Raw genomic sequence first — 17,459 nt, 5'->3', positions numbered from 1 at the left:
CTGAGAATCTCCCCAAGCCACAGACTGGTTCCTGTGTTCAGGGCAGGGAATCGAGCAACAGGAGCCACGCTCTCTGCCACCTGGGAGGCCGTGGGCTGCCAGTGGTGGCCGGCAACAGCCAAGAGAACAGGCCACCCTACCCTTTGTGGACGGCTTCTATCCATACCTGCCCTGCTTATCCTTTCAACAGGCTGGGGCCACCCGGGAAGCCAGACCAGGGACAACTAGGGCCCAGCCGTGGACCAGGCAGGCTACTGGCTCAATATTAGACTGTGAAGAAAGACAGTAGGGAAAGAACTTGGGGCTGATGGCCCCAGGGGAATCAGCCAGACTGGGGCCAGATGGCAGGAGAAGGGGCTGAGCAAAACCTCACCCTGCAGTCTCAGGTCTGGTTCCCCAGGGTATCAAGTGCCCCAAGGGGAGGTGGTCCCTGGCCCTCTGCCTGCATCTCACACTTGATCGGGGCTCTCCCAGGGTCTCCATCGCCATGGTGGGCTCTATGGGCACAGGCTCTCCTGAGTGTCTGGCTGGGTGGCCACCATCTGCACAACTCTGGCTTCCAGTGTGAACTGGAACAACCCCCCATCCTCTCCCCCGCACCACAAGCTAGAAGTTTCTACTGAGATCAGAAAACCACCAGACAGGCGGGTGTGTGTAAACAGAGACTTTCTTTAGATGGAGAATCTGACTGGAAGAATGAGGAGTAGTTCTGAGAACATGGAAGCAGCTGGGGTAACCTGGGGGCTCTGTGACTGGGCTCCTCTGTGTTACTCGAGAGGACAGGCTCACTCAGGGCCCTCTCCAGAGAGGTTCCTAGCAGGCTGACCATGGGATTTCACCTTAGATCACTGGGCACTATTTCAGCCCCACGGAGGACCCCACTAACTCACCCCATTCATCTCCAACAATAACTTGCTGAAGAAGCCACGCTCCTCTGTCTCCATGTAGCAGGGAAGAGAGGCTGGTATGGTGGAGGGGCTTCTCCAGTTTGTCCACCGGGGCCAAAGCAAAAATAGAACCAAACCATGACAACAGTACTGGATGGGGATGGGTGGACAAGGCTGGTGACAGGTTCCAACCAAGCTCTGCTGGCCCCAGCCAGCTAGAACCTGGCAGCTTCCTTGCTGAGGAAGAGAGGTAGGTGCCAGAGACGCAGATGACAGCCCACCAAGGTAGACTCTGATTCTTACCCTTCCTCACCTTCCAAGTTGGCCATATTGTATCAAAAACTGAAGTCTTAGCCACGCAAAGAGATGGTTGTGATTAAAGGAGCATCAGAGGGAGGGATCACGGTGCGAACTCCCTGGGTGGGCAATTCCCTCTACCCCATCAGGCACCTGAGCCAAGAGTGAATGTCCCCAGGAGGGCTGCATCAGCCCTGTACCTCCACCCAAACAAAAGGTAGAGCTTTGCTCAACACACTGGTCAAATATGCCAGGGTTTGACTCGGTTAATTTCTGGTCTTTTCCTCTCCCTTTGAAGGGCCAGACGCTACCTACACAGGACCGAGTCTGGGTAGGTGGCCAACCGGCCATGCATGCTGCAGCTGGGTGATCCCTGTGGTTCTCGGTGTGATCTGGGCCTGTGATTCTTCAAGCCCATCCTCTCTGCTTCTCTGTGCTATCGCTCTGACTCCTGACCCCCTCGTCACCGTGTGTCTTACCCTCAAGTCACTCTCTGATTCAAAGAGGAGCTGCCAATCAAATGCTCCCCTAATGAACGACCTAATCCCTTTATAGCATGGGTACGTTCAAAAAGCCTATCCAAGACCTTCTGTTTGCCAGGATGGGAAGCCATTGCCTAAAAACTAGGCCTAAGCCCAGTATGGAGGTTGGGTGACCAGCCAGTTGACCTTGGCAATGGGCCCTGGTTGTTTTGGACTGCTTAGGACTGTGTAATGGAACTTGGGGCCAAAGCTGATAAAGAGGCATCTCAAGGGGCCTTAAATCCAGCAAGCAAAAATGGAATAAGTTCTTACTCTGTAGCCCAGGGTTTCTCAAAGTGTGGTTCGTGGACCACATACATCAGCATCAGCTAGAGGTGTCTGGTTAAAATGCGGATTCCTGGGCCTAACTCTCGATTGAATCAGAGTCTCTGAGGGTTGGGCTCAAAAATAGTCTACATCAGACACAAGCTCTTCAGATGATGGATGATGCTGGTGCAAGTTTGAGAACCCCTGCTGGAGAATCGCTACAATTTGCAAATGGCCCCCTGTGAGTACTCCAGCCAATCCTGCTAGGCCAAAGACCAGAGCCTAAGAACAGAGATGGGGAAATTACACCTTTCTGTGTATGATTCTGCAGCTGTCACCTGACTGCGCACACACGTGCTATGGGGATGACATGAAGGGGAAGGGAGGATTGTAATGAGTGTGCACTTCCCCTCAACAGGTATCGTCCTTTTCGTGGCCCTGGCTGGCGTTCTGGGCATCTGTATTGTCCTGGCAGTATCCATTTGGCTTTTCAGAAGGAAGAAGAGGTGAGCTGATTTGGGCCCAAGATGGGAGTGGGTGGCTTTGTGTCCATGAGGATTGATCTGTTCGGGAAGGCAGCCTGCAGAACGAAGAGCCCTGTCACCTGTACCAACACTTATCCTTGGTTGGTTTGGGAGTGCCATTTCCCAGACACCACTGATCCAGTGAGACACTGGATGCTGGTGGTTCAAGAGTCATTGAGCTCAGAGTTGGAGGTGGGTCTGCCAGCTTTGCTGCCCCTGCTAAGACCTTGGACAAGCCTCTTGATTTGGAAGGGAGGTCCCATTTACCTACACACAAGCACCAAGGCTGTCTTCTTTCTAAGATCTTGACATCCGGTTTTTCTTCCCTGAACCCAGAAGAAAACTGAGGGAAATTTTTTGATTTCTTACTCACATTGATGCCCTTTGCTTGTGTTTTTATTGTCATGTTTAGTTTTTCCTAAAACCTAATTTATTTTTCCTGCTATGAAAAAAAGAGGTTGTCAGAAACCCTGTAGGAATCAGAGATTTGAAGCAGGGTGGTAATGAGACCTTCATCAAAATGCAGGTCTAAGTATTGTCAAGCGTTAAAAGAGAACAGTTGAAAAATGAACAGGTTCCCTTTTGGTTAATGCTTTATTGGGGGGCGTTTCCTCCCAAGACCAACAGAACTGGAGAAAGGTCTCCAAGGGAGGAATCTGACTTGCCTCATTCCATAGCTGAGTTGGGCTGCTCTTGCCTCTCTTTCCACTTTGACTAACAACACTCATGTGTCCTTGCTGTTCCAGCAGCAAAAAAGTTGCCAACAAAGGAGTCATCTACAAACCGGCCATCAAGCAGGACGCTGAGGCCCATGTGTGAGGCCCTGGCACGCCCAGGCGTGTCCAAGGAAGGACCTGGCTTTGGACACAGCCTGTTGTGGCTCCCTGGACACTTGAAATACCTGAGGGTTCTCTGGAGTTCCACCCACAAGCACCCCAGACCCTTGGGGGACCCCACCATCCTGATGCCATGCCACCCCCAGTGGGAGCGTGGATGGGGAGAGCTTGCGTAGGAGGTAGGAAGTCTGAGCTGTCTGCTTCGTGAGTGTGAGACCATGAAGTGGTTCGGATTCGGGGAGCACAAACCACGTCGCCCGCTGTGGGCTGTTGATGGTTAGAAAACACTCTCATCCAGGGCTTCACTTGAATGTGGTTTCCAGTGTCCTGGGAATTCTGCTTTTTGTCCATGCTTTCAGACCAGAACACGGACTCTCTCTGCACTCAGACTTAGGCTCTGCTCTTGAGACCGTTTCCTTCCGCAGGGAAGGGCTTGTTGTCTGCTTTCCTTCTGCTATGACAAAACCTTTAGTCTGACCTTACAGCTGGGGGGACGGGGGTAACAGGAAGGGTCAAGGTGTCCGAGACAAAAAGAAAACAAGAGATATTCTTTGTAATATAGTAGAGGCATTTTCCAAGTCCTGCCCTTTGTTTGTTTGTTTTTTTCTTTGTCTGTTTAACTTCTTTATTGGAGTATAATTGCTTTACAATTGAATCAGACGCACTGAATGGACCTCAGAGAGAGAGAAGACACGTAAGATCTGGAAGAGTCTCACTTTGGAATGAGAACTGAAAGCAGAAGTTGCTTGTCAAGCCCTAAGTGTGAGGACAGAATATTAAGCTCGACCCAAGCTCCTGTCAGGGGTGTCGTTATGTTTCATACTTTACGGGTTTTATAAATAATTGGGCTATTCCTTGAAAACGTGTTGTTGCCTTCTCTCTCCTCGAGGAGACGTGAACTCTGAGATGACCTAAGCTGCTTTTGTGTCTAAAGGAAACAGAAGCAAAATGGTTGAAGGGCTTTGTCTCTCCTGCCCAAATTTTATCTCTACCACCTTTGCGGTCTGTGTCCCTACTGTCAGCCTGGAATTGGGACCTATCAACTTCTCTGACTTGGAAGAAGATGTCGAGCCATGGCTGAGTTAAAGGATATTTTCAAACTATGAAAGCAGGAAGTTATCTGTGCAGGGGCTGGCATCATGGTGTTCAGGGACCAGAAATAATGGAATGTTACAGAGATCCTTCATGGTCTTCCCTCCAAGTGACAAAGACAGTTTCTGGGATGACGTAACTCCTTTATTCTCCGCCCTCTGATGTAAGAGCCCAGCAGAGACCAGTTAGTTCCATGACTGAGAAGGAGGCCCCCACCACCAATCTCTCCTGGCTGACACCTTGCAGTTCACAGAGAACCTTCGGATTCCCACTCTCATTTTGACAGCATGAGATGTCCTCCTGAAACATAGGTTTCTTTAGATTGCCTTTTTCCCTCTCCTCCTCCCTTGACTCTGAGAAGTCTTCTCTCTTCTCTACTGTCTTAACTTTTTGTAGTGATGGCAAGCCCTATGTCTTTGTAGCTTGTTTGCTAGGCGGAGTTACAGGTGGAGACTCGGGTGTGTGTGTGTGTGTGTGTGTGTGCGCGCGCGCGCGCAGGTGTGCATGAGACCTCCGACCGCCCTGGAGCCAGGGGTGGCATCCGGCCTTGCCATTAGCACACCAGCCTGATGCTGATCAAATGACAGCAGCGACAGCCCTCAGGACTGAGCAGTGGGAATCAGACGATGCTTTCTTGGCCTCGTCCCAAAGTTGCCAATCAGAAACCAATAAAAACCACTCCAGAGCTGTGAGGCTGTCTTTCAAAGAGCTCTCTACAGCCTTTAGGGACAGATTTTGTGAGAGCACAGAGATAGCATCGTACCTGGCACAATGGCTGTTCATAAAAAGGGAGTTATGGGGGAGGTGAAAACAGTGACAGTTTTCCTGCCCCCTCCCTCCTCAGCACAGCCTGGGCTCTCGGCCCTCTTGGCTCAGACGAAACAAAGCCAGGGAGAGGGCTCCTAGGATCAACACTGTCACCCTCCTCGCTACTCCGTGTGGGACTCCTGAGGACCCAGCCCTGCAGCTGCAAAAGCTTTCCTCAGGTTCTCACTCATTCCCTGACACTGGCTGCCTCTACAGGAAAGCGCTGCTGAAGCTTCTCTGCTTCCCACTGACCCCTGGGAGGGCCCAGGTGCTGTGCTGGGCGCATGGTAGGTGAAGGTAACAAAGACAAGGCCCCGGCTGGGGCAGGGACACAGGGAAGGCCCTGGCTTCTTTGCCTCTCACGGAGGTCTTCAGTCTCTTTGCTCTATTTCGTTAGTGTCAAATGGTAAAAACCTATACTTAGTTCCTTAATAAACATTCTAGGACTTTGCTGCATTGACTATTAATCCCATTTTAGGTTCCACCTTAAATTCTTTTCCCCTTCACTCAACTCCCTAAATTTTCATTGAAAATATTTGATCTATATTTAGATTTCATAAAAATTTACCTTTGAAAAAGCATATTCACGTACCCAAGTTGCTCCAAACACAAAGTTTTCCAAATAACTGAATTATCAGCTTTTAAATGTATTAAAATAAAATAAAATAAATGGAGTTTCTCAGCTTCAGTAGCCACATTCGAAGTCCTCAACAGCTACGCGTGGCCAGTGGCCAGATACGGAACCCTAACCTCCTTTGACATAGCCTTTGGAAGGGTTAAACCTAGATGACTTTCACACAAAATAAACCCTAGAAGAAAGCTCTGGAAGGTGAGGATGGGGGACAGGATACAAAGATGGGAGAATCCAGAGAGGGTGGATATGGAGGATGGGAGAAAAGAGGGCATAGGAAAATCAGGCCCAAGGGAAGCAGGCCAGCAGCCCTTAGGCGTGGCTCCCCTTATCCTTGCACCCCTTTCCCTCGCCCCTTCCAGGGGTCCCCAGCCCTCTCTGCCCTGGCCACACACCCTTCAGCCACGCCCTGGGGTCCAGGTGCTCAGCAGCGACCCGGTCTAGGGCGTCCTTGCCTTTGTGGGAGCTCCCGCTGCGGGCATGAGGGTGCCTGGTTAACCTCCGGGGACCTCGCTGCAGGACCCTGGCCAGGTGCCACGTGCTACCTGCCCCCTGTGCCCCCAACACCCCCTCCTAATCTCCTCGGAGTCTGAACATTCCCGCGCCGGACAATGCGGTGCGAACACATTCTCTACTGGAACCTGCCATCCTGAAGGGGGCGAACGCCTGAAACCCGAGTCTCTTGACTTGTTAGCTGTGCCCTGTCCCTCATGTTAGAAGGAGTCACCTTCCTTCGAGATGTGGGGAGAAGCTCGAGACCCACTTACAGGAGGAAATGAGACCTCCCGGGCCACCTGCCGGGCAGCAGAGGTGCCTCCTGGGCAGCGGGTACCATTTTGGCATCACCATGCATATCCACATTGGACACGGCGGGCAGGCACGCCTGGCCCTTCGTGGTCCTCTGGCTGGGATTCAACTGCCGCAGGGTGTAGGGGAAAGGTGCGAGGCTGAGACAACACTGCAGGGGAGGGTCCCTCTGCCCCACCCATATGCCCTTTCACTATAGAATGGCGGCAGAAACAAGGGCCAAAGTGCTCTGTGGTATGGAATTATTCACCAAAAAAAAATTATTGCAGGTCAGCATATCATCGTGACTGCAGGTCAACCGGGGATTCAGCAACGCCTCCCGCTTGTACACCCTTGACTGTTTCGATGCACCTTCATGCCTTTATGCGACAACCCAGCGAAAGAGGGAGCACTGCGCCTATATCTTATAAGTGGAAAACGAAACAAGGGCTGCAGCTCTGGGCTGAGCCAAGGCCACACAGCTCCCGCAGTGCTCTGATCTCCAGCGGCAGTGCAGGGTCCGCCCTCCACAGCTCTGGTGCCACGGAAACACCTTCTTGTAATAGAATTTGCCACACGCTTATCATAATCACGCCACAACGTCGTAAAACCCCACAGGACAAAGGCCCTAAAGGCATTTGTGCCAACAATTTCTGGAAAATCAACGACAACCTCCCGCCTCCAATCTGCTTCATAATATTAAACTCTGCCATCTGCTCAGGAAAAGTCTGAGCAAGTTCTGCCAACTACCAGCAGACAAAGGAGTCAGCTTAACTCCTGGGATGTTACCCTCACCTCTAATTCAGCGAACCAAATTCCCAGGGACACGTGCACTTAACTTTCTCTCTTCCTGAAGCTGAACTGGAGACAAGGAATAAATACACACACAAATATAAACAAACACACACATATAAAAATTCCATTTGTATAAAATTCTTAAAAATGCCAACTAAACTATAGTGACAGAAAGCAGATCAGCGGTTGCCTGGGGATGAGGCAGTGGCTGAAGGGATTACGAAGGGGTATGGAAAATTGTTGAGGTGACGGATATGTACGTTATCTTGCTTGTGATGATGGTTTCTCTACATATGTCAAAACGGCTGAAATTTTATACTTTAAATAGGTGTCATTTATCTTACATTAATTATACCTCAGTAAAGAAGAAGACACACTGTTGGAGAGGGGGAAGATGGCAGAAGAGTAAGACGCAGAGATCACCTTCCTCCCCACAGATACACCAGAAATACATCTACACGTGGAACAACTCCTACAGAACACCTACTGAATGCTGGCAGAAGACCTCAGACCTCCCAAAAGGCAAGAAACCCCCCACGTACCTGGGTAGGGCAAAAGAAAAAAGAATAAACAGAGACAAAAGAATAGGGACGGGACCTGCACCAATGGGAGGGAGCCGTGAAGGAGGAAAGGTTTCCACACATTAGAAGCCCCTTCGCGGGCGGAGACTGTGGGTGGCAGAGGGGGGAAGCTTCGGAGCAAAGAGAAGAGTGCAGCAACGGGGGTGCAGCGGGCAAAGCAGAGAGATTTCCGCACAGAGGATCGGTGCCGACCGGCACTCACCAGCCCGAGAGGCTTGTCTGCTCACCCGCCGGGGCGGGCGGGGTGGGGAGTTGAGGCCCGGGCTTCGGTCAGAGCGCAGGGAGACGGCTGGTGGCATGAACACAGCCTGAAGGGTTTAGTGCACCACGGCTAGCCCGGAGGGAGTCCGGGGAAAAGTCTGGACCTGCCGAAGAGGCAAGAGACTTTTTCTTCCCTCTTTGTTTCCTGGTGCGCGAGGAAAGGGGATTAAGAGCGCTGCTTAAAGGAGCTCCAGAGACGGGCGCGAGCCGCGGCTAACAGCGCCGACCCCAGAGACAGGCATGAGACGCTAAGGCTGCTGCTGCCGCCACCAAGAAACCTGTGTGCGAGCACACCTCCCTTCCGGGGAGGCTATGCAGCCCGCCACTGCCAGGGTTCCGGGATCCAGGGACAACTCCCCCGGGAGAACGCACGACGCGCCTCAGGCTGGTGCAACGTCACGCCGGCCTCTGCCGCCGCAGGCCCGCCCCGCACTCCGTGCCCCTCCCTCCCCCTGGCCTGAGTGGGCCAGAGCCCCCGAATCAGCGGCTCCTTTAACCCCGTCCTGTCTGAGCGAAGAACAGACGCCCTCCGGAGACCTACACGCAGAGACTGGGCCAAATCCAAAGCTGAACCCCGGGAGCTGTGCAAACAAAGAAGAGAAAAGGAAATCTCTCCCAGCAGCCTCAGGAGCAGCAGATTAAAGCTCCACAATCAACTTGATGTACCCTGCATCTGTGGAATACATGAATAGACAACAAATCATCCCAAATTGAGGAGGTGGACTTTGAGAGCAAGATTTAGGATTTTTTCCCCTTTTCCTCTTTTTGTGTGTATGTGTATGCTTCTGTGTGAGATTTTGTCTGTATAGCTTTGCTTTCACCATTTGGCCTAGGGTTCTATCCGTCCGTTTTTTTTTTTTTTTGTTGTTGTTGTTGTTTTTTTTACAAGGCTCTTGGTGCTGTAGCCAGGAGTCAGTGCTGTGCCTCTGAGGTGGAAGAGCCAACTTCAGGACACTGGTCCACAAGAGACCTCCCAGCTACACATAATATCAAACGGCGAAAATCTCCCAGAGATCTCCATCTCAACACCAACACCCAGCTTCACTCAACGATCAGCAAGCTACAGTGCTGGACACCCTATGCCAAACAACTAGCAAGACAGGAACACAGCCCCACCCATTAGCAGAGAGGCTGCCTAAAATCATCATAAGGCCACAGACACCCCAAAACACACCACCAGACGTGGACCTGCCCACCAGAAAGACAAGATCCAGCCTCATCCACCAGAACACAGGCACTAGTCCCCTCCACCAGGAAGCCTACACAACCCACTGAACCAACTTTAGCCACTGTGGACAGACACCAAAAACAACAGGAACTACGAACCTGCAGCCTGCAAAAAGGAGACCCCAAACACAGTAAGATAAGCAAAATGAGAAGACAGAAAAACACACCGCAGGTGAAGGAGCAAGATAAAAACCCACCAGACCTAACAAATGAAGAGGAAATAGGCAGTCTACCTGAAAAAGAATTCAGAATAATGATAATAAAGATGATCCAAAATCTTGGAAATAGAATAGAGAAAATACAAGAAACATTTAACAAGGACCTAGAAGAACTAAAGATGAAACAAGCAATGATGAACAACACAATAAATGAAATTAAAAACACTCTAGAAGGGATCAATAGCAGAAAAACTGAGGCAGAAGAACGGATAAGTGACCTGGAAGATAAAATAGTGGAAATAACTACTGCAGAGCAGAATAAAGAAAAATGAATGAAAAGAACTGAGGACAGTCTCAGAGACCTCTGGGACGACATTAAACGCACCAACATTCGAATTATAGGGGTTCCAGAAGAAGATGAGAAAAAGAAAGGGACTGAGAAAATATTTGAAGAGATTATAGTTGAAAACTTCCCTAATATGAGAAAGAAAATAGTTAATCAAGCCCAGGAAGCACAGAGAGTCCCATACAGGATAAATCCAAGGAGAAACACACCAAGACACATATTAATCAAACTGTCAAAAATTAAATACAAAGAAAACATATTAAAAGCAGCAAGGGAAAAACAACAAATAACACACAAGGGAATCCCCATAAGGTTAACAGCTGATCTTTCAGCAGAAACTCTGCAAGCCAAAAGGGACTGGCAGGACATATTTAAAGTGATGAAGGAGAAAAACCTACAACCAAAATTACTCTACCCAGCAAGGATCTCGTTCAGATTTGATGGAGAAATTAAAACCTTTACAGACAAGCAAAAGCTGAGAGAGTTCAGCACCACCAAACCAGCTTTACAACAAATGCTAAAGGATCTTCTCTAGGCAAGAAACACAAGAGAAGGAAAAGACCTATAATAACAAAACCCAAAACAATTAAGAAAGACCTATAATAACAAAACCCAAAACAATTAAGAAAATGGGAATAGGAACATACATATCGATAATTACCTTAAATGTAAATGGACTAAATGCTCCCACCAAAAGACACAGACTGGCTGAATGGATACAAAAACAAGACCCATATATATGCTGTCTACAAGAGACCCACTTCAGACCTAAGGACACATACAGACTGAAAGTGAGGGGATGGAAAAAGATATTCCACGCAAATGGAAACCAAAAGAAAGCTGGAGTAGCAATTCTCATATCAGACAAAATAGACTTTAAAATAAAGACTATTAGAAGAGACAAAGAAGGACACTACATAATGATTAAGGGATCGATCCAAGAAGAAGATATAACAATTGTAAAGATTTATGCACCCAACATAGGAGCATCTCAATACATAAGGCAAATACTAAAAGCCATAAAAGGGGAAATTGACAGTAACACATTCCATAGTAGGGGACTTTAACACCCCACTTTCACCAATGGACAGATCATCCAAAGTGAAAATAAATAAGGAAACACAAGCTTTAAATGATACATTAAACAAGAGGGACTTAATTGATATTTATAGGACATTCCATCCAAAAACAATAGAATACACATTTTTCTCAAGTGCTCATGGAACATTCTCCAGGATAGATCATATCTTGGGTTACAGATCAAGCCTTGGTAAATTTAAGAGAATTAAATTGTATCAAGTATCTTTTCCGACCACAACACTATGAGACTAGATATCAATTACAGGAAAAGATCTGTAAAAAATACAAACACATGGAGGCTAAACAGTACACTACTTAATAACAAGTGATCACTGAGGAAATCAAAGAGAAAATCAAAAAATACCTAGAAACAAATGACAATGGAGACATGACAACCAAAAACCTACGGGATGCAGCAACAGCAGTTCTAAGAGGAAAGTTTATAGCAATACAATCCTACCTTAAGAAACAGGAAACATCTCGAATAAACAACCTAACCTTGCACCTAAAGCAATTAGAGAAAGAAGAACAAAAAACCCCCAAAGTTAGCAGAAGGAAAGAAATCATAAAGATCAGATCAGAAATAAATGAAAAAGAAAAGAAGGAAACGGTAGCAAAGATCAATAAAACTAAAAGCTGGCTCTTTGAGAAGATAAACAAAATTGATAAACCATTAGTCAGACTCATCAAGAAAAAAAAGGGAGAAGACTCAAATCAATAGAATTAGAAATGAAAAAGGAGAAGTAACAATTGACACTGCAGAAATACAAAAGATCATGAGAGATTACTACAAGCAACTCTATACCAATAAAATGGACAACCTGGAAGAAATGGACACATTCTTAGAAATGCACAACCTGCCAAGACTGAATCAGGAAGAAATAGAAAATATGAACAGACAAATCACAAGCACTGAAATTGAAACTGTGATTAAAAATCTTCCAACAAACAAAAGCCCAGGACCAGATGGCTTCACAGGCGAATTCTATCAAACACTTAGAGAAGAGCTAACACCTATGCTTCTCAAACTCTTCCAAAATATAGCAGAGGGAGGAACACTCCCAAACTCATTCTACGAGGCCACCATCACCTTGACACCAAAACCAGACAAGGATGTCACAAAGAAAGAAAACTACAGGCCAATATCACTGATGAACATAGATGCAAAAATCCTCAACAAAATACTAGCAAACAGAATCCGACAACACATTAAAAGGATCATATACCATGATCAAGTGGGGTTTATTCCAGGAATGCAAGGATTCTTCAATATACGCAAATCAATCAACGCGATACACCAAATTAACAAATTGAAGGAGAAAAACCATATGGTCATCTCAATAGATGCAGAGAAAGCTTTTGACAAAATTCAACACCCATTTATGATAAAAACCCTCCAGAAAGTAGGCATAGAGGGAACTTTCCTCAACATAATAAAGGCCATATATGACAAACCCACAGCCAACATCGTCCTCAATGGTGAAAAACTGAAAGCATTCCCACTAAGATCAGGAGCAAGACAAGGTTGCCCACTCTCACCACTCTTATTCAACATAGTTTTGGAAGTTTTAGCCACAGCAATCAGAGAAGAAAAAGAAATAAAAGGAATCCAAATCGGAAAAGAAGAAGTAAAGCTGTCACTGTCTGCAGATGACATGATGCTATACATAGAGAATCCTAAAGATGCGACCAGAAAACTACTAGAGCTAATCAATAAATTTGGTAAAGTAGCAGGATACAAAATTAATGTACAGAAACCTCTGGCATTCCTATATACTAATGATGAAAAATCTGAAAGTGAAATCAAGAAAACACTCCCATTTACGACTGCAACAAAAAGAATAAAATATCTAGGAACAAACCTACCTAAGGAGACAAAAGACCTGTATGCAGAAAATTATAAGACACTGATGAAAGAAATTAAAGATGATACAAATAGATGGAGAGATATACCATGTTCTTGGATTGGAAGAATCAACATTGTGAAAATGACTCTACTACCCAAAGCAATCTACAGATTCAATGCAATCCCTATCAAACTACCACTGGCATTTTTCACAGAACTAGAACAAAAAATTTCACAATTTGTATGGAAACACAAAAGACCCCGAATAGCCAAAGCAATCTTGAGAACGAAAAACGGAGCTGGAGGAATCAGGCTCCCTGAATTCAGACTATACTACAAAGCTACAGTAATCAAGGCAGTATGGTACTGGCATAAAAACAGAAATATAGATCAATGGAACAGGATAGAAAGCCCAGAGATAAACCCACGCACATATGGTCACCTTATCTTTGATAAAGGAGGCAGGAATGTGCAGTGGAGAAAGGACAGCCTCTTCAATAAGTGGTGCTGGGAAAACTGGACAGCTACATGTAAAAGTATGAGATTAGATCACTCCCTAACACCATACACAAAAATAAGCTCAAAATGGATTAAAGACCTAAATGTAAGGCCAGAAACTATCAAACTCTTAGAGGAAAACATAGGCAGGACACTCGACATAAGTCACAGCAAGATCCTTTTTGACCCACCTCCTAGAGAAATGGAAATAAAAACAAGAACAAACAAATGGGACCTAATGAAACTTCAAAGCTTTTGCACAGCAAAGGAAACCATAAACAAGACCAAAAGACAACCCTCAGAATGGGAGAAAATATTTGCAAATGAAGCAACTGACAAAGGATTAATCTCCAAAATTTACAAGCAGTTCATGCAGCTCAATATCAAAAAAACAAACAACCCAATCCAAAAATGGGCAGAAGACGTAAGTAGACATTTCTCCAACGAAGATATACAGATTGCCAACAAACATATGAAAGAATGCTCAGGGCTTCCCTGGTGGCGCAGTGGTTGAGAGTCTGCCTGCCAATGCAGGGGACACGGGTTCGAGCCCTGGCCTGGGAAGATCCCACATGCCGCGGAGCAACTGGGCCCGTGAGCCACAACTACTGAGACTGCGCGTCTGGAGCCTGTGCTCTGCAACAAGAGAGGCCGCGATAGTGAGAGGTGTGCATCGCGATGAAGAGTGGCCCCTGCTTGCCACAACTAGAGAAAGCCCTCACACAGAAACAAAAACCCAACACAGCCAAAAATAAATTAATTAATTAACTCCTACCCCCAACATCTAAAAAAAAAAAAAAAATGCTCAACATCACTAATCACTAGAGAAATGCAAATCAAAACTACAATGAGATATCATCTCACACCAGTCAGAATGGCCATCATCAAAAAATCTAGAAACAATAAATGCTGGAGAGGGTGTGGAGAAAAGGGAACACTCCTGCACTGCTGGTGGGAATGTGAATTGGTACAGCCACTATGGAGAACAGTATGGAGGTTCCTTAAAAAACTAAAAATAGAACTACCATATGACCCAGTGATCCCACTACTGGGCATACACCCTGAGAAAACCATAATTCAAAAAGAGTCATGTACCAAAATGTTCACTGCAGCTCTATTTACAATAGCCAGGACATGGAAGCAACCTAAGTGTCCAACATCAGATGAATGGATAAAGAAGATGTGGCACATATATACAATGGAATATTACTCAGCCATAAAAAGAAACAAAATTGAGCTATTTGTAATGAGGTAGATGGACCTAGAGTCTGTCATACAGAGTGAAGTAAGTCAGAAAGAGAAAGACAACTACCGTATACTAACACATATATATGGAATCTAAGAAAAAAAAATGTCATGAAGAACCTAGGGGTAATACGGGAATAAAGGCACAGACCTACTAGAGAATGGACTTGAGGATATGGGGAGGGGGAAGGGTAAGCTGTGACAAAGTGAGAGAGTGGCATGGATATATATACACTATCAAACGTAAGGTAGATAGCTAGTGGGAAGCAGCCGCATAGCACAGGGAGATCAGCTTGGTGCTTTGTGACCACCTGGAGGGTGGGAGGGAGGGAGACACAAGAGGGAAGAGATACGGGAACATATGTATATGTATAACTGATTCACTTTGTTATAAAGCAGAAACTAACACACCATTGTAAAGCAATTATACCCCAATATAGATGTAAAAACAAAAAAATTACACTGTTATACATCAATTATATCTCAGTAAAGCTCGAAAAAATAAAGGAAAAAATAAAAAAGAGGACATCTTCTTTAGAGAGTCATCCAAGCAGTGGATTTGTTGAGTAAGAATAAAATTTAATGTGATATGTTTCTGATAAATAAAAGAGAAAAAAAAAAAAAAGAAGAAGAAAGGGAGGAAGGGGAGGGGGAGGGGGAGAAGAAGGAGAAGAAGAAGAACTACACAGCCAAATAACATCCTGCCCCTTCCTGGCATTTCCATTCAGAGCTTATCCCCTTGGTCGATCAAGAAGGAGAAGCCTGGCCAGGCCTGGCACACTTCTCTGGGACTTGTCCTGTGGGTGGGAGCCCAAGAAGGAGCATGATCTCTACTCACATGGCCACTATGACCTCTCCACACTGTAAGTCAAAGTCATTATTTCTGCTCGAGATCACTTGTTTCAAATATTAACTTTTAATCACCCACTATGAAGACAATAAACACAGGGCCTACGGGTTCAAGGGCACACTGAGACCTCTATAGCAACTCTGTGCTGGTGATGACAGAGTTGACCAGCTTCTCTGAAAGAAGCAAAGACTCTTCTGGTGAGGCAGGTAACATAACCCATTAGTTCATCTGCTGAAACTAGTTTCCCAAGCTACCTAGACATCCAACAACAGATCTCATGCATCTTAGTTTCTCTCCTTCCCAACCACTCGACACATAACCATTTGAAAAGCTTTCCTGAATATGGTACATCGTTTTCATGGAGAACAAGCATGGTCAGGAGCTCATCACTCCCTCTTAACCACTGGGTGAAATCTGGATTAATCTCCTGCGATACTGGGATATAATACGAAATATGTGCTTGGTCTTTGTCTTTGGTTCCTGGCACAAAGCTCCTAAATGTTATTCATAAGAAGCCCTTTTAAGCCACACCTCAGCTGATGCTAAAGAGGTGATGAAGCTTGGAGGATGGGGGCTGAGGAACCAACCATGTGACTAGAGGGTTAGAATTTTCAGCCCCACCCCCAGCCTCCAGGGAGGGGAGAGAGGCTGGGAATTGAGCTCAATCACCAGTGTGTGTGTGGCGGGGGTGGGACTTCCCTGGTGGCACAGTGGATAAGAATCTACCTGCCAATGCAGGGGACACAGGTTCGAGCCCTGGTCTGGGAAGATCCCACATGTCGTGGGGCAACTAAGCCCGTGCGCCACAACTACTGAGCCTGCGCTCTAGAGCCTGCAAGCCACAACTACTGAGCCCGCATGCCACAACTACTGAAGCCCGCGTGCCTAGAGCCTGTGCTTCGCAACAAAGAGAAGCCACCGCAATGAGAAGCCCACGCACCACAACAAAAAGTAGCCCCCGCTCGCCGCAACTAGAGAAAGCCCGCAAGCAGCAACAAAGACCCAACACAGCCAATAAATAAATAAATAAATAAATCTATTAAAAAAAGAAGAAAACACCAATGGGGAATGATTTAATCAATCACATCTGCATAATGGGACCTCCATAAAAACTCTAAACAATGGGATTCAGAATGCTCCCATCACACAAGTGCTGGGATAGTGGTGCACCCAGAGCTAGGGCATGGAAGCCTTGTGCCCTTTCTTCATACCTTGACGTATGGACCTCTTTATCTGGCTGTTAATATCCTTTGTTAATATCCTTTATAATATCCTTTATAATAATCCCTTGTTAATATATCCCTTGTTAATATCCTTTATAATAAACTGGCAAATGTAAGTAAATGTTTACCTGAGTTTTCTAGCAAATTATCAGACCTGAGGAGGGAGTCATGGGAACCTGTAATTTACAGTCAGAAGTACAAGTGACAACCTGGGACTTGCAATTGTCTAAAGTGGGGGCAGGCTTGTGGGATTGAGTCCCTAACCTGTGGGGTCTGCAATATTTCTGGACAGTTAGTGTCAGAATTGAGTTAAATTGTAGAACAGCCAGTTGGTGTCCACTGAGGACTGGAGAATTGCTTGGTGTGGAGAAACCCACACTTCTGGTGTCAGAAGTGTTATAAGGAAACAGCGTTTTCCTTTATCTCTCTTCTATCATTCAAAGTAATTTCCAATTGACTTTCTTTCTCATACCTCCTTATTCAAAAGCAAAGATTTAATGAGCAACCACTGTTTGCTAAGCACAAATTAAGTGCAACCATGATTCAGATAGATAATTGGTATCACAATCTCATTTAGGGAGACAGACAGAAAACATTAACCATAATATATAGAAGAGTGGTATGAAAAGATGCTATGTGTCTATTAACAGGAGAAGGACTAAACAAACTGTACATCCATAAGATGGAATACCATTCAGCAA

At 46.1% G+C, this 17,459-nt stretch overlaps 2 protein-coding genes across 9 annotated transcripts in view; one reads left to right on the top strand and one right to left on the bottom strand.

The window, feature by feature from the left end:
- Nucleotides 1-5,915, top strand: part of CA12 (carbonic anhydrase 12) — a 62,958-nt gene extending 57,043 nt beyond the window's left edge. The window contains exons 9-11 of one of the 4 annotated variants that reach the window (XM_019947852.2): nt 1,483-1,515; nt 2,391-2,478; nt 3,246-5,915. In XM_019947852.2, the coding sequence (XP_019803411.1) occupies nt 1,483-1,515; nt 2,391-2,478; nt 3,246-3,315 (191 nt within the window). In that variant the 3' untranslated portion in view covers nt 3,316-5,915. Of the gene's footprint in view, nt 1-1,482; nt 1,516-2,390; nt 2,479-3,242 lie in introns of all 4 variants that reach the window. The other 3 variants (XM_019947846.2, XM_019947871.2, XM_019947861.2) reach the window with 3 other exon arrangements.
- APH1B (aph-1 homolog B, gamma-secretase subunit) overlaps nt 1-17,459 on the bottom strand; it is a 120,957-nt gene that overhangs the window by 59,655 nt on the left and 43,843 nt on the right. The gene's annotated exons all lie outside the window — the stretch shown is intronic.

This window comes from Tursiops truncatus, chromosome 2 (genome assembly GCF_011762595.2).
Source record: "Tursiops truncatus isolate mTurTru1 chromosome 2, mTurTru1.mat.Y, whole genome shotgun sequence".
Lineage (NCBI taxonomy): Eukaryota > Metazoa > Chordata > Mammalia > Artiodactyla > Delphinidae > Tursiops > Tursiops truncatus.
Note: the sequence above shows the minus strand (reverse complement) of the source record. Positions and strands in the feature narration are given on the sequence as shown.